General features: G+C 36.6%; 1 protein-coding gene across 2 annotated transcripts; it reads left to right on the plus strand.

Annotated features, from left to right (window-relative positions):
* Positions 1 to 257: 257 nt before the first annotated feature.
* On the plus strand, positions 258 to 21,450 carry ADAMDEC1 (ADAM-like, decysin 1). 2 transcript variants are annotated; one of them, XM_011968832.1, is made up of 14 exons: positions 258 to 565; positions 8,225 to 8,343; positions 9,224 to 9,300; positions 10,035 to 10,113; positions 11,705 to 11,781; positions 13,260 to 13,446; positions 13,668 to 13,730; positions 14,477 to 14,548; positions 14,864 to 15,030; positions 15,382 to 15,463; positions 16,152 to 16,282; positions 17,146 to 17,323; positions 19,437 to 19,522; positions 20,730 to 21,450. In XM_011968832.1, the coding sequence occupies exons 1-14, from the start codon at positions 478 to 480 to the stop codon at positions 20,734 to 20,736; spliced, it is 1,413 nt and encodes a 470-aa protein (XP_011824222.1). In that variant the 5' UTR covers positions 258 to 477; the 3' UTR covers positions 20,737 to 21,450. The 2 variants fall into 2 exon arrangements, with proteins under 2 accessions (XP_011824222.1, XP_011824223.1); XM_011968833.1 differs by lacking the exon at positions 8,225 to 8,343.
* Positions 21,451 to 25,002: the final 3,552 nt, after the last annotated feature.

A 25,002-nucleotide genomic window follows, 5' to 3' on the forward strand; every position in this document is an offset into this window, starting at 1 on the left:
AACATTTGAGAGATTTGCAGTATCTTGGTTTGTAGGACTTTGCCTGGTGCTTTTTAGATTGTGTTCACTATGACAGTTTCTCGAAATATGTACAGAATGCTGATATATGTCCTAAATATGCGGATTTATTTCTATAAAGATACTGAACAGCAATTGTGATGGTCCAGTTTGGCGAGTATGTAGATATGCACGCGAGCACCTCAGTCTCAGTTCACACATTCCCACTGCTATAGGAGCACCAAGGGCAAACAGTGTCCAGATGTGAGTCCTTAACGAGCTATAACCACAGCCGTAAATATCTCTCAAAGATGAGGAACATTCTCATGATGTTGACACTGCAATTTTTTGACAATTTCCCAACACTCTTAAGAAACATTCCCCAATCTCATACAAAAAGTGGGAGTTTTAATTTTCTTGTTCAACTTCTAAAGAGAAATTGGCGAAGATAAAACTGGACACTGGGGAGACCACAACTTCATGCTGTGTGGGACCTCTCAGCTACCTGCAGTAGCCACCATGTCTTGGGTCCTGCTGCCTGTACTCTGGCTCATTGTTCAAACTCAAGGTAAGTACCATTACACCAGCATTTTACATAAAAGTCAAATTATTTGATGAATGTTTAAAGTGTTTTTTTTTTTTTAAAAAAAAGGCATCTGTTTTTATGGTCAAAAGATCACTACTATTTGCATTTTGGTATATTTTCTACCTCTCTGCAAAAGCAAACTATATATACATATGTGTGTGTATCTTTTTGAGTGAAGATATTTTAAACCACTATATGAAACATGCATTCTAAAATTTGTCTTATTTCCTCAAATTGTTATATATTTTAACAAATAAATTTTATGTCTGCACAGTATTTTCCAAAATAGAGGAACAAAAAGCTACATGTTGTTCCATTCATTATGTCTTTTCTCTAGTAAATAAAGTTTTATTAACATCTTCATGAATCACGGCTGTTTAAAAATCTGCACTTTGGGATATTTCCTTGAGAAAAATTCTTAAAAGCAGAATGACAGGGTCAGAATGACTAGTTCTGGAAAGAAAATCTCCTTTGTCTTTGAGATTGATTATTGATAGATGAACCAATTTGATGACACTCTATACACACCCTACAAATAATTTTCAAGTCACTGGTTATTGTACTAATGATCACATAATAAACATGTTAAAAGTCAAGCTGTAAACCTGCACATTTCCATGTTAAACATGTTTGTGCTAAACCCTGTATTGAAACAGGTAAAGTACATAGTTGAGGAGTTATCCAAACTCCCCACAAAATTCTCACTTGCCTAAAGGTTGCTGTGCAAAAGCTCCACACATATGGCTGGCTCTAGCTTTCATATTCTTTTATATTTCCTCATTGTCCATCACCAATACTATACTCCAAAAAAGGATAAAATAGAGTATTATACTAATAATTATGTGATATATATACATAGCTTACTGAAGTCTTTGCAATTATTCAATCCATATAAACATAAAAGGACAAACTTATAGTCAACAGTTTGTGATTTGCATAATGATTTGGGAAGGATGTCTCTGGAATTGTATTTCTTATTTCATAACCCTACTAGATCTATTATATTCTTTTCTAAAACACACCATCCCAATGACAACACAGAACTAACTTCCTGGCCAAAACTCAAATCCATGTATTTAAGACAACTTCCTAATCATACCTTTGCTAGAATGAATAACAGGGAAGAGTTTAAAATAGAATGAGGGCTAAATCATATGTAATTCCATTATTAAACCAAAATCAGATATATTATAATTGCATTATTAAACAAAAGAAAACATTAATTGACCAACTGAACAACTATGCCTGTGCTGTCTGATGAGAATTATACCTAAAGTCACACAACATATAATGAAATAGAATTTGATTGAAACAAAAAAATCATCTACACATCTTTTCCCCCCATTCCTCAGAGGCCTCAAAACAGTCATTGATACATTTCTAGAAAAGTGAAACTTCTTTTTATTACTATTGCATTGTTCTCTCAAAATTCTGCTGAAAAAGTCACTGAAATACTTCTGAATTTGATGAGAGTCTACGATACCCATAGTGCCCAAGTAGCCCTACATTTTTAAATGTTCCTCCCTATTACTTTAGATAACCCAATAGTTAACAATAAAAGCTATTATTTTAGAAGATATTAATTAGGTTGCAGTTAACTAGATAATTTTATACCTCGTAATATTCTTATGTTTACTCATACACAATCTTATCTGGTAAATTCTTCTTCTTTCAAGCTCACAACTTTCTGGAACTTCCATAAAATCTTACCGTCATTGTGAATAGTACATGAAACAATCATGTTCAAACAAACTTGTACTCATTGAACTGCTAACCAAAATGAACTTCAGCATTACATTTGTTTTGCTTTATGTATATAAAAAACACGCCAGAAGTTTCTGGGGAAAATGGGAGGGATTGCAAGAAGGTTTTACTTTGTGTTCCACCATATTCACCAGTCTACTGCTTCTTGTCCCTATATGATCAGCCTTACCTTCTGCTCCTCTCTCTGACCTATCTGTACTGGCTTAACACCTCTAATTGTTTTCTAGATCTTATCCCTTCTCATACAAGGACATTGACCTAACATTTTCCCTCATTCCTACTGTATCTACTCCATATTCTCTATGGAATCATTCCCGTCAGCATATAAATTCTCCCAACTTAAAATGAATATCCTTTTTCTTTCTCTTCTGCCAATTAACATCCTAAATTTTCTCTCTCCTGCCAGGTCTGTCCCACAGACCCTGGCTAATGGATGAAATGAGTACTCACACACAGGTATGCAATGTAAGAAGAGCAACTAGCTAGAGCTGCCTGGCCCTAGTGGCCAGAGAGCAGCTGTTATGTTTTGCCAGGCCAATTGATTCTGGTTGGCTTGTTGTTCGCACAGCTCATCATACTCTGTCTGCCAGAGGGGGTATTGCCTGGTCTCTAAAGTGGTTTTAGCTAGCACTGACCAGTCCCATGGGGTCATATGGAAGTCTGCTATGGCCTCAATGAATCCTTTCATAAATGGGCTAGCGGCTCTGTTCTCTAAGGCTTTTTCTCATTTCTTTAGAAGTGTTGAAAGCAGTGTGTTCATGTACCTGTTTGCCTGGTTGATCTTGCATCACTGGGTGGGTCAAGAGTTCCCCTTCTAATTCCACTTGCCTAAGACAGGGTCCCATAACGGTAGTGTATCCCTTGTATTTTTTCCAATTTATTGGGGCGGGGGGGGGCGCTCAGGGAAAATATTTGTTTCCTCTGTGGTACCTTTACCCAGTAATGGTGGAGCTGAGGGATGAGGAGGAGGCGGTAAGGTAGACAATGGTTCTTCCTTCCTTCCCTTTTAAGGCTCTTCTGTGTAGAGTGGGGACAAAGCAGCCCTGACTAAGGCCCATAATGTTAAAGATGTTACTGAGACCTGTTGCCCTTGTGCATGATGTTAAGATTTCTCCCCTAGTTGTTCCCAGAGCTCTAGGTTTGGCATACCTTCTTCTGGGAACCATGGGTTATAGAAAGCAACAGTTTGCATTAGGTCCCTTAATTGTGCCTCCGAAACACAGGCTCCACTAGCATTAAGCAGCTGTTTCAATACTTTTATATACTGTTGCTGTTGAGCTGATAACTTTGTCCCATCATGAAACCCTAGCTTGAAAATCCCCTCAAACTTTGAAATCCCCACCAGTCACCAATTACTTACTTTGCAGTCACTTCACTTTCATTCTCGAGTGTTTCATCGCCATCCATTGCAGCATTCCTCACGTGGGGCACCACCTGCCGGGTCTGTCCCGCAGATGCTGGCAGATGGATGAAATGAGTATTCAGACACAGGTATGTACTGTAAGAACAGCGAGGTGACCGCCTGGCTCTGGTGGCCAGAGAGCAGCCCTGAGAAGCTGGAGCGGCTTGCTTTTATTCAGTGCAAGCTCAATGCCGAAAACCTGGAGCAAAAACAACCTGTAGGTAATTAACATTTATTGTTCCCCTTTCAGGGAACGTCAGGTGCGTGGATGATCAAAGGTCAGTTCCAGGTCAACATAAGTAGATGAACCTGTTTAAGAGAAAGCCCCCTATACTCCCTTGTACCTGCTCCTTGCCCTCTGCCTCAGGGTTATAGAACAGCTGCCTTCAGTTATTCTTTCCCGGGGCTCTGCAGAATCTTCTGAACTTTCAGAAGGTTTGCGTCCTTTCCCTATAGTTTTTCTCACCACTCTGACCAATCACTCACATTTCCTTTTGCATAACAAATCTTCAAAGGTGCTGTGTATACACTTTTTCTCTAGTTAGTTTCACCCTATTCTCTTCTATCCTACTTCTACAGAGTTTTCATCTCCAACACTCCACCAAGACTGCTCTTACGGCTTCAAGGATGTTTAATCCAGTGGTCATTTTGGGGACATCATATTCTCATGTTTTTCAACTCTTTCTTTCTCCACCTTCCTCTCTCTTTCCTTTTCCATGGCCTGAAACACACCATTTCATTTGGTGAACTCCTACCTCACACTGGCCTCCTTTACTGGTTCCTCCTCTTCTCCTCAATTTCTAATGTTGGAATAGCCCAGGGCTCAGTGCTTGACGCTCTTTTCTTTTGTAGCAGTGTTCAGTCATTTGGTGATTTATCTAATCTTTAGCTTTAAGTACCATCCACAAGAGGACAACTCCCAACTTTTTGCTTCCACACTAAAATGTACACTTTATTTCTAACAAACCCACTTAGATGCTGTTCATGGTGGGCAGGTCTATGCAAACCGCCCCAAAGCCCAAGGAAGTTGAGAGGCCAAAGAAAGAGGCTAAAAGATCCAGTTTTTTAGAAAACAAGTCTTAATAAGGGCTTACAAAGATAACTCATGTCTGTGTCCTGAGTGGTGACGAGACAACACAGACAGTGGATCCCTATTCCATTACTCTCCAGATCCAGGGCCGTTATACTGTAGGGGAGGGGTGGTTCAGAAGGGATGTACAGGACAATTGAGGTATGATAGCATCACAGCTGTTTGACCTACAGGCAACATTTATGATAAGTACCTGCTCTTACACAACGAACAATGGATACACTGGAAATCTTAGAGGGCTCCCAGAACAGGGATTAATCAGAAGCCAGCTTGCCAGATTAGCATCCAAGATGGAGTTGCTTTGGCCTCTACAGATGCCTAGTAGATATCTCAAAACAACATACCCAGAACCTTTCCCACATATCTATTCTTCCTTCACCTTTCCCCAAGTCTGTCAATGGCAATTCTGTTTGCTCAAGGCAAAAATATCGAGTCATCCTTGATTCCTCTCTTTCATGTTCTATATCCAATTCCTCACCAATTCTATTGATTTCACTTTCAAAATATATCTAGTATCTGACCACACCTCACTGCTTCCACTGATACCACTTTCATCTAAGTCACCACCACCTCTCTCTTAGATTATTGCAGTATCCTCCTAAATGATCTCTCTGATTCTACACTTGCCTCTTTGCAGGATATTCTCGACAGATCAGACAGGGCAATCTTATTAAACAAAAGTCAGATTATGTTACTTCTCTGCTCTGAACTCTCCAGTGGCCCCCATTTCACACAGAGTAAAAGCCAAATTTTGTAAGAGTCAATCAGGTCTTGCACAATCTATTCATTTCCATAACCAACCTACTTGCATATTCTATTATTCACTCTTCTCATTCCATTCCAGCTAGATCCCTGTGGTTTCTTAAATGCACTCTCTGTCCAGGATCTCACATTAAAACCTTATTACTAGCTCTTTCCTCTATCCGGAACTCTTTGTTCCCAAAGAATGATATTGTTCAGTCCCACATCTTCCTGAAGTCTTGGCTTATAAGTGATCATCTCGATGTGACTATCATTACTTCCCTATTTAAAATTGCAACACTCACCTCTAATCCGGCATTCACAATCTCCTTTACTCTGATATATTTCATCACCATAGCATTTATCATCTTCCAACCTGTAAATAATTTAATTATTCATAATGTATACTTCATATGTATAAATATATGTAATATAACATCATTTCCCAATAGAATGAATTTTATAAGGGCATGGGTCACTATCTATTCTATTATTTCATTTAACCTGACAGCCTCAAACTGTGCTTGGCCTAAAGTCAGCATTCAATACATATTTGTCAAATGAATACTTGAGTTTTAATATAAAAGAAATATCAGAGAAGATAAGTTGCTTACTGTCTAGAAAAGAATGTAATACTTTTACATTACTTTTTCTTCTATGTAAAAAAATCAAATGTAGTGATCTGACACATCATAGTTAAGAGTATAATATTGACCCAATGTCTCCGTTTTTAAAATATGTTTTTGAGTATTAAGAGGTTGAAATTTCACTCAACCTTGTTTTACTATCATTTTGATATTCATTAAAAACACACTGTTGGGATGGGCACAATGGCTCACGCCTGTAATCCCAGCACTTTAGGAGGCCGAGGCAGTGGATCACGAGGTCAGGAGTTCAAGACCAGCCTAACCAACATGGTGAAACCCCGTTTCTACTAAAAATACAAAAATTAGCTGGGTGTGGTGGTACGCAGCTGTAATCCCAGCTACTCAGGAGGTTGAGGCAGGAGAATTGCTTGAACCCAGGAGGCAGAGGTTGCAGTGAGCTGAGATCGGGCCACTGCATTCCAGCCTGGGTGACAGAGCGAGACTCTGTCTCAAAACAAACAAACAAAACAAAACAACAACACTGTTTGATTTGGGTGTTTTTTTTTGTTGTTGTTGTTGTTGTTTTGATTTTTTACTTTATATATCTTGCAAAGGTTTTTGTCTAAATCACATTGTAATCTACTCTTATAAAGTTTCCCCAAAGACAAATAAGGTAGGTAGAACAAGAAGTGAGGAAGGAAAACAGAGATTTTGAGGGCTCTTCCAAAATTGCATGATTAGTGCTAGCGTTGGGACTAGACATTATTAAAACTCATTCTCATTCCAAGCGCATGGCTTTTTCCACTAATGGACTCATATTCTCTTTTAATAAAAGATCATTTACTCAGACATTTGTAGATTTCCTGTTTTAGTGTGTGATGAATCCTGCTCGGGAGAGTGTTGCAACAGAACTTTGGGAGCTGACTAGGAGGGAATTCTTGCTTTGTGATTTCCTTTCATTGTCTGTATCAGCCAGGTGTAAAATCTCCTGTTTTCCCTAAGATCACTCTGTCATACTGAGTGGAAAACTATCTCTAAGCACAGATACGTATGTATGAAAATGTGAGCATATAGAAATAAGACTGACCTTATAAGAATGATTGAATAATTAAAAGAAAAAATAGAAAAAGTATGCTGCCATCTTCCTAATAGGGTGCTAAATAATTTTATATATTTTATCTTATTCAAGTTTTACACTAACCTATACCTTAGATAATAAACTGGTACAAAGCTGAAGTGACTTCTATGAGGTTATTTAGCTAGGGCATAAGACCACATCTTTTGGCTCCAAGATAATTTCTATTATTTGTAAACAATGAAAATCTGTCTATGTAATGTAATTTCAAGTACATCAAGAAGAACATTGTGTCCATAAACAATATTTCTCCTTCCTCTCTAAGGCTTTAAAACTCTTCAAAGAGAGGCAAACAAAATCTTTATTTCTTTGAAATCTAAAGTCTTGAGGGAAAATGCTGAGAGAAAAAGCATCATGGCTTATTGTCACACTGAGGAATAAAATTACTGCTAGTAGAGTCTTTCCTAAAAGTAAACTATTATATATAAAGGAAAAATTTTATTTTTAGAGTGTATAGTCAGGAGTTGTGCTTCAGAGGGAAAAGGGTATAAAAAAGAAAAAAAAAAGTCTTGGAGGGCATTGAGAGAAAATTTCACGATTTTTAAGAAGACTCTAAAGCAAGAAGGAAATAGATTACTACAGGCAGAATTCTAGGCTCACACAACCCCTGTTCTTAATCCATAACCTGTCCTTTCTGGGTATGGTGGTCCAGTGTTTGCATGCACTGAGAGATCATCTGAAGAACTGTTTTGTAATCTTCATGTATTTTCAGAATGCGGGGAGGGAGAGAAAAAAAAAAAAAAAATCCTTGTCATCAAAGCTGAAGTAGGAGAATCAATTTGTTATTCCTAATGTTTGCTCTCTACATAGGAATGTAGTCTTCACTGCCCTTTTAGCAACCCAACAAATGAAAACAAAACACAAGACGACTAAAACTGAAACCTTTAAATCTTTTATGTGAATATTATTTCTCTTTCTCTAGCAATAGCCATAAAGCAAACACCTGAATTAACGCTCCATGAAATAGTTCGTCCTATAAAACTTCACATTTTACACAAAAGAGAGATCGAGAGCAACCAGACAGAAAAGCATGGCAAAGAGGTAAGCAAGGTGAATGACTGTGGTAGACGTTACAATCATCCAAAGAGGCAATAAAAAGCCTTTTCACTAACAGCAGTGATGTTACAGTTACCATCTAATAGTTTCATATTGAAGCCCATGTATACAGCTCCCCTGTGTTCAGGAGACAGCTCACAATTTCTCAGAATGCCGCTATGGTTAAGCAGCAGAGTCAACAACGTCACTTGATAAGAAAGGATAAAGCTGCTTAGACATTTCTCTCAGTTTGAGAGTGAGGAGAGAAGCCCAGGAAGGTCAGCCATCTTTAACTGAGATGTTGTTCCTGGCCAGCCTCACCACCACCCCTTTTCTCCACTGAATTGTCTTTTTCCTCAGCCGTTTTGTCAATAGTGAAGAATTAAATTTTGTATCCATAGTTAACACAATATTTCTACTATTGATTAAAGATATCAATTATTTAACTATTACATTGTTGCAAGTATTTCCCTCATTTTGTAATTGTTACCTAATACTTAGTGGGTTGTGAGTTTTTGTTGTTGTTGTTGTTGTTTTTAAGTGTATTTAGTTTGGTTTTAAAGTAAGAAAAATACACACCTTGTTTTGATTCCCTGGCTGGGGGATCCTGAGACAGTATACTGTACATTAGGACAAATGAGAAGTCCCTATCTCATGTATTACAGCTAGTTTAATCTATAAGTGTTATTATCACATAATTCTACTTTTTGAAAGTCCATTTTAGTGCATAATGTGTTTTGTCTTACAAATTTTGAAAACACCAGAGAACTGATTTTATCCTATATGCATTTGTAATTGTTCTTCTAATATATACTACATATATCATTACAATTATTTTAGTTATGTTCAGAAATATAATTTGTTTGATGTAATTAAATGTTTTCAGGAAAGGTATGAACCCGAAGTTCAATATCAGATGATCTTAAATGGAGAAGAAATCATTCTCTCCCTACAAAAATCCAAGTAAGTTGTACCTTCCAAAAGTCTAATCACTGGATTAGGTTATGAAATTGGGAAGCAATCTTTTTCAGGCTCCATTTAGTGTGGTTTGACATAGAAGACATGAGGCATTTTGAGCTTTACATGATATTAGTTTGTGCTAAAAAGGCAGATTTCCTAGGAAATTATATACAAAGTGTAAAACAAAAGGAATGGCATATGTAAATGACTTTCTTCCTTGACCTTCCGGGAACTTACTGAACATCTTTTTCTACTCATATAAACTCAAGACTTTGATGATGCTTTCTATTCTTTTATGAGAATGTATGTCCAAGGCTGATTCAAGATGCATGGCCTAGAGGTAGATTCCAGGGGATAGGGTTCCTCCTAGTTTTATAACAGTTAGTAAACTTCTCCCTGAATGCAATGGGCCTATAAGCATATTTGTGACTCAGCACCCTTCAAAGGTTCTGTAGAGGTTGTGTCCTTGGTGCAGGAAATCTCAAAATGACTAGTTTGAAGACAGGGAATCTACAGATGAGAAGGAGATGAGGGGACTTCCTCCCTCAGATTTAATAGGAAGAACTAACTCTCTGATTTGCTTCAGTAGCAGAGCTCCAATATTGGAAGAGGATTAGTAGGTCAGAACCTTAGCTATTTCTCATTGTAGACACTATCACTTTTTTAGTGCTGAAGTTCAGGAAGTTCTGCCTTTCTTACCACCCAGAGTGGTTCATGCAGCTCTCTGCTCTCTACAGGCATCTCCTGGGGCCAGACTATACTGAAACACTGTACTCACCCAGAGGAGAGGAAATCACCACGAAGCCTGAGAACATGGTAGGGTCCGAATCCTTTGTGAGACTCTTTTGAGTTTTAGATGTTATTAGTTTGTGCTAATATTAACTAAGATCCCCAAAGGACTCAATTATTTTATAAAATTCATAGGTCCAAGAACAACTTCAAAAAATAATCAAAGGACTTGAAAGCAAGGTGCTCATCTGTGACCAATGAGACAACAGTTTGGAAAATCACATTCAGCTTTTAAAACATAGGAGCAGCAGAAGGCTTCCAAGTGTCACATTTTTGGAAGCAACCAAAAGTCCACTTGTCCCTAGACTATTTTATCCATAAGTTAGAAAAATTCTTCTCTATGGATACTTAAAACCTCATGTCACTATTTACTATTTTCTGGAGATATATGCATTTATCCTGAGGTCAGCAATGAAATATCAATTATTTAATTAATATTTTTATATCTGATTAAATCATTATCCTGTAGATAATGCCAGGGCCAAATGTCAGACATTAAGAATCATGGCATATAGTATCAGGAAGAGAATACAACAAATCTCAGTCAAGAGGTGTTCACGTTCCCAAGCTAGGAGAGTTTCTCAGAGCCATCCTACAAGGTACCCTAAACGTGTATTTCTCTATTTAAAAAAAAAAAAAAAAAGACTTCTACCACAGAATGATTCTTTGTTCCCCATGCTCATCAAAACTTATTTCATGAACGTCTGAATTTTTGCTAACACTATCTTCAGCGGACAGTGTCTGATAAATTAATTCATGCTTAATTGTTAATAGCTGATGATACATTAATGAGGAATATTCTCAAGTCTTCTATGAAAAAATGTTTATGTTGACAAGATCTTTTCCAAACAGAGAGAAAAGACCACAGATGGAATTTCAGACCCTGAGGCAGGTCAATTTATTTCGCACTGGAGTTTTTTCGTTACCTTTTTTGGATCACTCCACATAAGTGGCCCCTTAACTTTGCAGATGCGGGCCAGCAATCAGGTCTGAATCTCTAGCTGTAGACAAGTAATTTTGAGTCTTTGAGGCTGATAAAGGGATTCCACTAATAGATCAATTAAAACAGTGATTAAATCAGTTAGTCTGAGGAGCTCAGGAGTGACAGTGTGAAGTATTGAGGATTCCCCAGTCTAGAAAAATAGACGTCTCATTTTACTTATTTGTAATGCACAGTGCCTTTGGGACTCAGGACAGGGAAGCCAAATTCTTGAGCACTGACCCCCAAACCTGAGGACCCACCGGGAGTACTGTAAATCCCTAGAGTATTGGCCACTTCTCAGAGAAAACAACCACCTTCGCTACGAGCCCACCTAAGTTTAACTTCCCTGGACTCTTCCTTAGTGTAAATTAATGTCAGAAAAACAGCTCAGCCACCAAATATACAGAGCTTCCAGTGAAGCAATTCTGAAAACCTCGGAGGTTCTTGCTGTTTGTGTTTCTGAGAATTGCTCTGGCCACAGTCACTACTTGAAGAATTTTTATATATTCAAGACAGTAGCTTTCCTCACAACTGTGATACATGTATTCTCATAGTTCATACATTTTACACACACACACACACACACACACACACACACACAGATTTCTGAAGCATAATTTCTTTTTTCCACTCCAGGAACACTGTTACTATAAAGGAAACATCCTAAATGAAAAGAATTCTGTTGCCAGCATTAGTACTTGCGACGGGTTGAGGTAAGAACTACTATCAAAATCATTCAAGATCAAGATGCTTTTTGTTACACAGAATTAAGGGCTACTAGATATTGTCTTCTTACTATTTTGGTAAATTTTTCATTGCTGAAATGCTGAATATATGTGGTTAAAGGGAAGAACAAAGTATTACCCTGACAGTCATTTCATAATCTGCTGCTCTAGGAGAAGTCAGGCCTAGAATGGTAAAACAAGAATGCTACACTGTGGACCTTGATGATGTCTGGATCCACTTCCGTGTTTGTCCACCCTACTCTCTGAAACAGTTACTTCTTGTTTTCTAAAACATTCTTCCCTGCAATTGTCACAATTGAACTTAATTGTAGAAGTATATGTGTTTCTGTTTACATAGATAATTCTTGTCAATGAGAGAAAGTTTGGAAAGTAAGAAAAAGCACAAATAAGAAAATAACAGGCCAAGCGTGGTGGCTCACACCTGTAATCCCAGCACTTTGGGAGGCCGAGGTGGGTGGATCATGAGGTCAGGAGATCGAGACCATCCTGGCTAACATGGTGAAACCGCGTTTCTACTAAAAATACAAAAAAAAATTAGCCGGGTGTGGTGGTGGGCACCTGTAGTCCCAGCTACTCAGGAGGCTGAGGCAGAAGAATGACATGAACCTGGGAGGTGGAGCTTGCAGTGAGCCAAGATAGCTCCACTGCACTCTAGCCTAGGTGACAGAGCGAGACTCCATCTCAAAACAAAAAAAAAAAGAAAAAGAAAATAACAATTACCACAAAAGTTGACCTCTAAGTGATCAGTGTTATTAACATTTTGTCATGTTGGCACCCTTATATATACATATAGACAAATGTATCTTTCACAGCATTGAAATAAAAAAATAGAACACATTGTTCTTCCAACATGGCTCATAACACACATGACAAGTTTTTCACATATCATAACATACCTTCAGGAATATAATTTTGAACAGTTATGTTGGATTGTAATATTTTATTATATGGATTCACCTTCTATTTATGAACAAATTATCATACTTATTATGATTATAGAAACAGGGATTCTTTAAGCTACTTCTAATCCCAGCATGTTACTCTGGTTGGCCTGTTGATCATTCATGTTCCCCTCTGGGGTTCTTGCTATCTAAACATTCCCTTACTCCATTTTCCATTATAGTCCTAGGATCTGCCATGAAATATTTGTTAAATGAATCAATAAACTATGGAAAAATATTTACAATGGTGCAAATTCCAAATTCTTTGGGGTTGCTTCATCTTTATAATTCTTGTTCAGAATTCTCTTGGTAAGTAAGCTAGGCTTCATTTTATGTTGACAAATAGTGATTCTAACTTACATTACCAAAAGTTAGCTGAAAGGTCTAAGAATGACAAGACTATGTGTGAAATTGGGATGGAGGGGCAGACATCAATCCATTCTTGGATGCAAATATGACCCTGTGTGTCAGGAATCCTGAAATACAAGTCTCTATATCTCCCAGAGGATACTTCACACATCATCATCAAAGATACCTGATAAAACCTCTGAAAAGCACAGACGAGAAAGAACATGCCATCTTTACATCTAACCAGGAGGAACAAGACCCAGCTAACTACACATGCGGTGTGAGGAGCACTGGCAGGAAACAAGGCCCAATTCGAATCTCTAGATCACTCAAAAGCCCAGAGGTGAATACAATTCCATTACCTCATCATTTACTTCAATTGTCTCAGCAAAGATAGGCGATATAGTACTATTCTTAGAAATGAGTAACATGTGTCAAGTCTATAATTTATTTACTTATTTTTCTATTTATCTTCTATTTTAGGGGGAAAAAGTCTCCTTTTAAGCGTTAGAATCTTTTAGGATAAAGACAGTGACTAACAATGTTCTTTTATTCTTTGTAAAGCAAGAAGACTTTCTTCGGGCACAGAAATACATTGATCTCTATTTGGTGCTGGATAATGCCTTTGTGAGTATGAAACACACAGGCCTCTTGGCCAGTTCAGTCACCTTTTAAGTTTACTTATCAAGCAAAAGCAAGCAATAAACTATTTTAGCTAATAATGGGGCATTTGTCCACCTGGGTGTCTTGGCTGTTTACTTGCCTTGCCAGCAATAGTTATTATCTCCTCATCCCCTTTAATATCCATCTGCCACAAACATATTTAGATATTGGTGATATGCTTAACACCAGATAGCTACAGGAAATCAACCAAAAAAGAAAAATAAAAAGAATGCATTATTAAAATATTACAATACTTCATATCTTAATATAAAATTAAATATTTTAATATAAATATTATGTCAATATAAAATCAACACAAAACTCTATATAACTTAGAAATTATATTGATAGATACAGAGGAAAATACTAGAATCTACATTTCTATCTAGCAAATGTTGCGTTGTAATCAAATTTTAATCACATGATTCCGTTTAAAAACCTTAAAATTGTTAATTTGATTTATTCAACTTAAAATCATAAAATTATAAGAACATTAAAATTTTACATGAATGTCTCACTTTTATCAAAAAACTCTTAACATTTGAAATAGAATTTGCCAGAACACAGTCTTACATTATTTAATTATGGAATGCACAGATGTTCATTGTAGTGAAATGCATAATTTTTCTTAAAATGTGAAATCCTGTATGCCATCAGCTTTCTCAGTGTAATTTGCCATTTCACTATACTTTGTGTTTTGTATTTTACAGTATAAGAACTATAATGAGAATCTAACTCTGATAAGAAGCTTTGTGTTTGATGTGATGAACCTACTCAATGTGGTAAGACATTAGTCATGTAAACCTCGTGTTTCTGCATAGAAGCCTGGAACTTCCCTATGATTTCACCAACAAGAAGTTAAAAAGGTCACAAATGCCTTAAGTTAAACAGTTCAGGGAAATTTTAGCAGAACAAGGATCAACATCAAGGTGAAATTATATGCATTGCAACAAAGACAATTTTTAAAATTTTTACTTTCAAAATGGAAATTCATTACTTACAGTCTGTCACTTTATCCATCACTTGGGGTCAACAAAAGTTCTCAAACACAAAAGGAATCCTGAACATTTGTATGAAGATAAATGCTCTTTCTACAGATTTATAACACCATAGATGTTCAAGTGGCCTTGGTAGGTATGGAAATCTGGTCTGACGGTGATAAGATAAAGGTGGTGCCCAGCGGAAGTACCACGTTTAACAACTTCCTGAGATGGCACAGTTCCAACCTGAGGGAAAAGATCCACGACCATGCTCAGCTCCTCAGGTGAGCACATGCTGGCCAGGTGAATGTAGGCAGAATGGATCGCTATCCCCAAGGTTCCTTAGCAAGGGTTTCAGCTCCTTAATAGTTCCCTGATCAACCATCAGAGTGCTTGACATTGTACCACTAGCAATTCACCTGTGAGATTATTGGATCAATAATCAGATGATAGAATGAGCTCTTGGATATAAGATAACCATCTATGGTCATTATAACACGAAGGAATAGAAGTTTTTTGGGGCCTAGTCCATATAAAAAGGCTAGGGCAGTGAGGCAATTCATTAACATAATTAACAAAAGCTAATTGTTACAAAGGCTCAGATTGTGACAGTAGTATCTGTAACTTTCATACAGCGGGATTAGCTTCAACAATCGACGCGTGGGACTGGCAGCTTCAAATTCCTTGTGTTCCCCATCTTCGATTGCTGTTATTGAGGTGTGTAAATTTATAGTAAGCCTCCCTGTGGTTCTGCATCCTCTATGAAGTCCAGCATAACACCTTATATAGAATGAGCAAAATGAACATTTGCTGAATCAATGAATCAAGGTAGAAATGAAACTACTGGTAGGTCATTGCACTGAAGACCCCTTGGATTATGAAACAGAACATCTCCTTACATCAGCCTTGCTAGAGCATGCCATGTCATTCTTTAGTTCATGTTAGAAAACCAGAGTAGGAATATTGGAACAGAAAGGAGATCCAATACCCTCTGTGACCCGGGTTAACACTATTCATCCCCAGTATCTGTGGCCAGAGAGGCCAGACAAGGAAGAAAGGTGCATGCAGATGTCGTGTGTCCAAGCACTCCAGTGTCATAGATATCATAGCAATAGGTTTTGGAGACCTCTGATATGGTGCCTATGAGTACTTCCTATGAAGAATGTAATTAATTTAACCATGATTTACTGGTAACTTAGTATCCATTAGTTCAACAAATATTTACTGAATAAAATATATTGTATCCGTAGGACCCAATCACTTCCAATGCTCTTTCAACATTTTGCAATATACGGGAGTGAATGGTTCACTAGTTTTCATCTCTTAAGCCATTTTTAAAGACTGCACATTGGCAACAATTGAATAAAAACAGAATAAATAAATGTGTCTACTTTTTTTTTTCCAGGCTAAAAAAAAGAATAGTGTGGCTCTTGTAGCAGTGATGTCACATGAGCTGGGCCATGTCCTTGGTATGCCTGATGTTCCATTCGACACCAAGTGTCCCTCCGGCAGTTGTGTGATGAATCAGTATCTGAGGTGAGACCTCGTCATCCTAGAAGAAGAGAGATGTTTTCCAAATCTTAAAGAATTCGGAAGCAGTCTACAGATGTTGGATGGGCATATTTTTTCCCAAGGGTTGTGTATCCCATTAATTCAACCTCCGGTCTCTTGAGGCACAAATTTTAAAAACTACCAGGGCTCATTCTTTAAGATTTATAAATATGCCAAGATAGAGCTTGCAAGTATGGTGACCTTATAATTTTAACTTAAATTGAGTCTAACTTAAAATGAACCCATAGTTTCTAAAAATATTCATCTCATTATGATGATGACAGGATCATCTTATACTCCTATCATCAATCAACCAATCATCTATTTTTGCCGATTTATGAATTACCTGTGAATGCCAGGCACTTTGCAAAGACTTTGGGATAGAAAAATAAATCAAACATACTTTGTTCTTGAAATGCTCACAAAGAAGAAGAGAAATATTTCCATACAGCCCAGAAGCCTGCAACTACTTCCTTTCACTGATTCATTATTATTATCTCTTGCCCCTCATTTCTCAATGCAAAATAAGTGGATTATTACAAATGGTGATAGCTGTCACTGCTGTCCTTTAGAACAATACTAAATGGCCACATGGAAATGGAAATCCTTTCAGCTCTATGACTTAGACTCTAGGAAAAAAATTTCCAAATACCACAGTATGCATGTTCTATCACCTACCACATTTAATACAGTACAGTCCTAAATGGTTGCCAAATTTGGAATTTCCATTGAGGTCGATAATACAGTTAGATAAGTCAGAGTCTCATGTTTCTTTATCTTCATTCTGTGTTTCACGCAGAAGGCACCACACTGTATATCATATTATTTGAGTTTTCTTCTGATTATAGTTCAAAATTCCCAAAGGATTTCAGTACGTCTTGCCGCGCACATTTTGAAAGATACCTTTTATCTCAGAAACCAAAGTGCCTGCTGCAAGCACCTATTCCTACAAATATAATGACAACACCAGTGTGTGGGAACCACCTTCTGGAAGTGGGAGAAGATTGTGATTGTGGCTCTCCTAAGGTATTATTTATTAGATTTTGACTGGGGCGGAAGAATTATGCAGTTTTCTTTTTGTTTTCCAATATTCTTTTGGAAATTCTTTCTAAAGACAAACTTCGCATCATAGTAAAAAGTAGATTTGCACTTGTGTTTTTGCTACTGAATTTAGTAAACTTTGAAAGGCATTTCAAAAACCAGGACATGATTTTGATGTAATTATATGAAGTTAAATGTAAAGAAGTTAATTGTTAACTATAACATGTCACTTATGATCTTTCCAAAACGTGTATTAGTCAGAAATCCCTAAATGACATAATGTCACAGTTGATCATCTGTTGAACAGGAACAATTAGAGATCTAGAAGTAAGTTCTCCTCAGAGGGAGAGTTGGTCTTTTCTCATCAAGCCAACGTGTAAACCAGGTTGTAAACAAAACAGAGAAGAAAGAGGAAAAGAAAAAATAATCACAAAAATCTGTAGAAAATGGGCTATTAACATAGAACATCCAGAATAAGCACTATGATTCTGTTAATTTCTAGAAATCAGACTCTTTCAAGGCATTTGTATACTCTAAACAACGCTGACCACTTGCAATCCCATTGGCTTCTAAAAGATATTTCTGTTGTCGTAACAAGTTTCTTTTACTTTTAAGACAAAGACTAAGAATTCTTATTTGAAGAGATTGCACATATCAGATAATCTGAAAATTACTCTCATATACACCATATCTTCTATTACAAATATACAAAATATTGCCATTGTCCCAATTTAGAGACAAAGTGAGGCTCAGAAAAGTTAATTAGTTTCAAAGATACACAGCTAATCATTGGTGAAGCAGGATGCAGCCCAAGAAGTATCCATTACTTAAGATGGCTCTGTGACAATGAGCATGGTGTCTAAACTCTCTATGCTTCGGTTTATGTATTCAGAAATTTTAGGTGGTTAGATTACATCAGAAGTCTATGCAGCATAACTTAGTCATTTGTGAAGAATATTGTAAACTTTCTGTTAATTATAAAGACGCATGGAATTTTACAAAAGATTTGACATTTTATAATAAATTAGAGTTATGTTTATCTCATTCTTACTTGCTTACATTCCTCTATGGTTTCTTGGGTGGAAGACAATTGAAGATACTCAAAACCCTAGGTACTTCTGGTTTCAGCAAGTAAATGGTATGTATTTACAGAAAGGAAAGGGGGAAAGAAGAAGGAAGAGGCCAAGAGAGGACCATTGTATACAGAATATGTAACATCTAAAATTCTTGAATTATGTCAGTCAACTCCTGTATTATTTTCATATCTTGTTGATATTTTTCCTCTGTAATTGAATAAAACTAGAGATTTTGGGCTTAGGAACAACTGAATTTCTAAATAACTGTTTTCTTATCCAAAAAGTAGTATATATACTTTATACAGTATTGTTTATTGATTAATCCAATTTCTCATAGATCTGATATACCAGTTTATTATTCCTAGGTATATAATTAGGGTTTTTTTTCTATTTTAAAAATAAGCTTTCTGTCTAGGTATTTCTCCCAGGCATGACACTATTTTAAAGATTGTAACTTGACAATGCATTTTAATGTCAAATCTCTTCATTGTTTTGTCATTACTGTTCTTATTGCAAACTTGTCCTCAAATTCCATTGAGATTTGATGGAAATGCATTAAATTTATATTTAACTTTGAAGGGCACTGATATTTTTACAACATTAAGCATTGTCTTAAAAGACAAGTTGCCTTTAAATTTTCTGAGGAAATTTATATATATAAAGTTCTTCATGGAGTTCCTACACTTTTGAAAAGCCTTCTAAATTATTTTCATATTTTTCTTTCTGCTGTATGTCATTTTTTTTTTAGTTTGGACATACACATCATATATCTAGACACAATTTATTTTTGAAAAATTCTTGAATAATTCTATTTCTCACCTTCTAAGGAGTAGTCTTCATTGCTGATGATATTTTGTTTTCTATTTTTCAATGTCCTTGGTCATTGTCACTGGAATTCGCCTATCAGAGTAATTTAGCTTAAAAAGTAAACTTTCATTGCCATCTTGTACCAGAATTCTATCACCTAGTCTATGGGAAGAAAGTGTTGAACCACCTTTTTCCATTGTGTGTGTGCTTTGAAGGCATGTACCAACCTCTGCTGCGAAGCCCTAAAGTGTAAACTGAAGCCTGGAACTGATTGTGGAGGAGACGCTCCAAACCATACCACGTAAGACCTTTTGCTTTCTTTGTTCCAAAACGTTTTCTCACTTTTATTTCACATTTGAGAAAAATATGCCACTGGGTTCTATAATACACTAAAACACAATGTATTTTATATTTTTCAAATGACTCAATTTTGGAGAGGAAAACTAGCAACCATTAAGAACATGACGAAGGATTGTGGACAAACACTCATGAGAAAGTAGCTACTTTGACCCTTGTGAGATTAGGGCTGCTGGAATCTATGCCAAAACCTGTTTAAATTCCTGTTAGAGAATGATGAGTTTAATACCAACCAAAATGAGAAAGGAAAGTGTATTTAAAAACAGCTTTGGTTGATGAGCTCGTTTTATTCTTGGTTAAAAGCTGATAGTTTTAATTTGCAAGCCTGTCAGAAAATCAATAGCATTTAAGAACATGCTATAAAATTTGACAATTTTACTCCGTTTAAAGTGTTTCAATGAGTCATAATCCAGGTAGTAGTTCTGTGTCTTATACAGTTCTATATGAGTTGGGCTACGGAACCCAATTACTTGGAAAATGGTACTTGTTTCAATGAAAAATAACCGCTAAATATAAAAATGGCAACAAGAAAAATCAAAAATAGGGGAAAGACTCAGGATACATTTTCTTTACTCCCCTTTCCCGAATCTTTTCTGGAATAGAAACTGCAGAAAGAGTATAAAGAAAATAATTGACTCAAGCACCATTAATTATCATTTCATTGGGAACGGATTGGCAAGGTCAAAGATAAAGACCAACGCTTGGTTATTTACCAAGCACCATTTAATGCAGCCTACGTGAATCATGGAATGATTCCACTCTGCAGGAAATTCTGGAAATTGTGCCCAGGCCAGAAACATAGCATCGCAAAAGAAAAAGAATCATCCAGCTATTTAGGGACTTGGAACCCTAGGTGAATATGCCTCTTGCTGTGCAAGATACGCAATTTATACCATGGAAAGAAAATTGGAGGTGGACTCAGGAAACTAAAATTCTAGTCTTTTCTGCCCCAAACTAGCTGTGGGACTTTAAATACAGTTAAACTAGATTTTTTTTTCACTCATAAAATACAGCGAATAATATTGTCTCTTAAATAATATGAGTTCTTATTCACATAATTTACATTCTATACATTTTCATTATTGTTATTACATAATATTTTATAACTTGTAATAACCCTGGCTTCCAAACTTTATTTTTCGTTTAATCAGAGAGTGAATCCAAAAGTCTGCTTCACTGAGATGCTGCCTTGCCAGGACAAGAACCAACAACTCTAACTGTCCCAGGAATCTTGTGAATTTTCACCTGTGTACTTAGACATAATGGTCTTTCACTTGTTATTCTACTTTCTGTATTGTTATCAGTCCAGGAAACAGGTAAACAGATGTACTTAGAGACACTGGCTGTTTGTTTAGGCCTAATCTTTCTTTTCTTTTTTTTTTTTTTTTTTTAAAGGTCATGAATTTGTGACTTAGTTCTGCCCTTTGGAGAACAAAAGAAAGTAGCCTTCCATCAAAGCACCTTAAAATGCACCGCTGAATTATTCAGAGTTAACACTCCAGAATTGTTAAATTACAAGTACTATGCTTTAACGCTTCTTTCATCTCACTAGTATGGCCTATAAAAAAATAATACCACGTGATGGGGGAAGGCTTTGGCAATAGAAAGAAAAATAGAATTCAGGTTTTATGTTATTCCTCTGTGTTCACTTTGCCTTGCTCTTGAACATGCAGTATTTTTCTATCTCATGCCAAGAATGATTAAATGTAAATATTTTTCATTGTATCATTTATATCCTATACACATCTCCTTCATCATTATATATGAAGTTTATTCTGAGAAGTCTACATAGCTTACATTTTAATTGAGCCAGCAAAGAAGGCTTAATGATTTAATGAACCATAATGTCAATAAAAATGCAACTTTTGAGGCTTTTCTGTGTGGTCATTTATGAAACAGTATTTTCAAGCTTCTTTGTAGATTTGTGTTAGGTGTTGAAGCCTCACATCATTGGAAAATCATCGCTCTGGTAATTTAATAATATTGTCACAGATAGCCAAGCAATGCTATATGGATATGAGAAAAGGAGGTCGTGTCATCTTTTCACGCCCAAAATGGCATGATGTGAGGCCAGTCACTGGGAAGACTAGGCTTCTTCCTGAGGTTTCCTTCTCTAAATAATTTTTAACAATTAATGAAAGTTACCTAAATTTCCACAGATGTCTATGCTGGGAGACTAGAAACTCAGACATATGTTTAAAGATTGGGCTTTGAAACCAAGGGCCTCCTGGGATGCACTGCATGCTGATGTTGGCCGTCTCCCCCTTTATGGCCTTGCTGTCATCGATGGGCTGGCACTGCCAGTGTTTCCTGTGAAGCTGAGTGCCAGGTGTGGGTGTCAGCCCGGCTGCGGCCCCAGGATATGCCTTGCCAGGATCTCCACTGCCCAGTGGTCTGATATGAACTTCTAGCCAATTCTTCCAAGGAAAAAGGGCTTCTTAGGGCATCCTTTCCACCCCACCCCCAACCCCTGACCTTGTGCTCAGGTAGAGGCTTCCTATAGTAAAACTAACTGAGCTGCAGGGATTAAAATCAGTGGCATGCTGGAGACTTCTAGTACAGGCTTGTGAATGTCAACTGTTAAACTTTAAGGAGTATTGTGAGCTGGTTGCTCAACACAGCCACTACTGAAACCCAACCTATATAAATTCATAATTAAATAAATTCTAGCAAAAGCAGAGGAAATACTCAAAACATATCACCCCCTGTTCTACTACATTTGACTCATCTATGCTCTATGGTTATTTAAGTCTCTGACACCTCTTCCCTACTCTCTGACCAGTGACACCACGTTGCAATGGTGTATGATAGGAGAACTTTAGCACAGAATAGCCAAATACTACAAATCGAGGTTTGATTTATTGTTTTATTTATTATCTATACTTAAGAAAGTGATGGAGTTTTAATTTAAAAGTAAGTCTTGTTTATAGCAATTAAAATGTGAAAGCATAGAATTTTGAGAGGATATGTTTTCATTATTTGAAAACTATCATGCAACTCAATAGTCACTCACACTTTTAATGAATGAGTGAAAATCTAATAGATGTCTCTATTCTTTCAATTTTGCTCATTGATGTAAGCAAAAATATCAACCAAAATGTTGGAACTATACTCATTCATTGCTTGCCACCATAGTTTGGCTAAGGCATAATAGTTCAACAGAAACCAATGAAATCATTCTGTTAAAATTAGTTGCCTGTTTGGAATTATAGTAATATTGTATTTTTAATTATTATTTGAAAACTGCATGCTACATATTATATCACTGAAATTTAGAATAAACACAGGTACTTATATGTACACATCCTCTTTTTCCCCAAAGAGATAGCTTTTTGACAATCAATAATTATTAATTTTTTAAATTTTTACTTCTATTTTAATAATTTTGGGGTACAGGTAGTTTTGATTACCTAGATAAGTTATCTAGTGATGATTTCTGAGATTCTGGTGCACCCATCACCTAAGCAGTGAACATTGTACCCATATATAGTCCTTTATCCCTCACCCTCCTTCCAACATTTCCCCCCAAGCCCCCAAAATCTATTATATCATTCTTGTGCCTTTGCACAAGCTTAGCTCACATGTATAAGTGAGAGCACACAATATTTGGTTTTCCATTTCTGGGTTACTTCACTTAAAAGAGTGGCCTCCAGCTCCACCCAAGCTGCTGAAAAGACATTATTCCTTTTTATGGCTGAGTAGTATTCCAAAGTGTATATATACCAAATTTTCTTTATCTACTCATTGGTTGATGGGCATTTAGGTTAGTTCCAAAAAGGGAACACTTTCATACTGCTGGTGGGAATATAAACTAGTATAACCAGTATGAAAAACAGCATGGAGATTCCTTAAAGAATTAAAAGTAGGACTACCAGGGAGTCAGATTTTAAAAATTTACCAGCATACCACAGATTACAGAACCTTAAACATAAATTTTTAAAGTTCCGTATGTAGCTACCTGCTTTAAGGCAGGCACATGAATGTCATCAGAGTGGTCAGAGAATGCAGTTGGATGGATTATATTAGCCTAGAAATATGATCACCACCCCTTCCCCACTGACTTCCTAGCCAATGAGCAAGTACAGCTGCACAGTGTGGCCCTTCTATCTTTCTTTCAGTGTTTTTCCTTAAAAAAAAAAAAAAAAAAAAAAAAAATCCCTGTTTTTTTTGTTTTTGTTTTTGTTTTTGTTTTGAAATTAACTTTGGTTAGTTAGACTTCCTGCAGTCTGTTGAACATGGATTTATAGACATAAATCTCAGAAAAAGGAGTCAGGATTCTGATTATTTCCTGCCTTAAGAGAATACTCTGGTGCAATTGCTTGAGACACTATACAGATATGAGAAGGGAGGAAATAGGGTGAATCCTTTCTAATTCTACCTAATAGCATCCAACCACTGAAATCTGGTGTGTATTTTGGAGCAGGAGTGAAACCTGACCCCAACTGCTTTTGGTGTCGAAGATCCAAGCCCTTGCCTAACCCTAAATGTCCTACTCAATAAATTTCAATTTTGAAAAGTTTCCTCATGTTTCATGAAAAGATCCACTTTTCTTTAAGAAAACTGACTTAGACATTTGGGCAATTTTTAAAGGTTGTGCATAATTAACTTATCACCAAATAACTTAAATGAAAAGTTTTCTATTGAATTTAGCATGGATCATAGAATTATTTAGGGAAACATAGTCATTTCTTTGATAAAAAGGTAAATACTATTTTTGGAAACTTCCAGAGGATTGGTATGTTGGTAGATGAAACATCTGGATGGTTTGCTTTTGATGGTTGACAATATGCATACAGTTTAACAGTTAAATGTGATGTGACTTTTAACATCTAGCAATTACTTTTCACAGGCATAATTGTTTCCAACCAAAGCAGAAATAAAACACTATTAATTATCTGTTCAATGGATAAGTCTTTCAAAGTATTTTCACATCTTTTATCTAGTTTGATTCTTAATGAAATCAATGAGACATATATGATGATAATCGTTATTATGTAAATTTTATAGGGGCAGAATCTGTGGCCAAAGAGGTTGTTACATGATTCATCTAAGGTTCTATAGAAAACTTACGGCAAACAGAGGCCAGGCATAGTGACTCATGCCTGTAATGCCAGCACTTGGAGAGGCGGAGGCGGAAGAATTGCCTGAGCCCAGGAGTTCAAGACCAGCCTGGGTGACACAGAAAGACCCTGTCTCTATAAAAGATTAAAATATTGACTGTGTGTGATGGTGAGTACCTGTAGTCCCAGATACTTGGGAGGCTGAGGTGGGAGGATCATTTGAGTCGGGAATTTGAGGCTGCAGTGAATTTGGAAGTGCACTCCAGCCTGGGCAACAGAAAGAGACACTGTTTGAAAGAAAGAAAGAAAGAAAGAAAGAAAGAAAGAAAGAAAGAAAGAAAGAAAGAAAGAAAGAAAGAAAGAA

Source organism: Mandrillus leucophaeus, unplaced genomic scaffold (genome assembly GCF_000951045.1).
Source record: "Mandrillus leucophaeus isolate KB7577 unplaced genomic scaffold, Mleu.le_1.0 Scaffold86, whole genome shotgun sequence".
Taxonomy (NCBI): Eukaryota; Metazoa; Chordata; class Mammalia; order Primates; family Cercopithecidae; genus Mandrillus; species Mandrillus leucophaeus.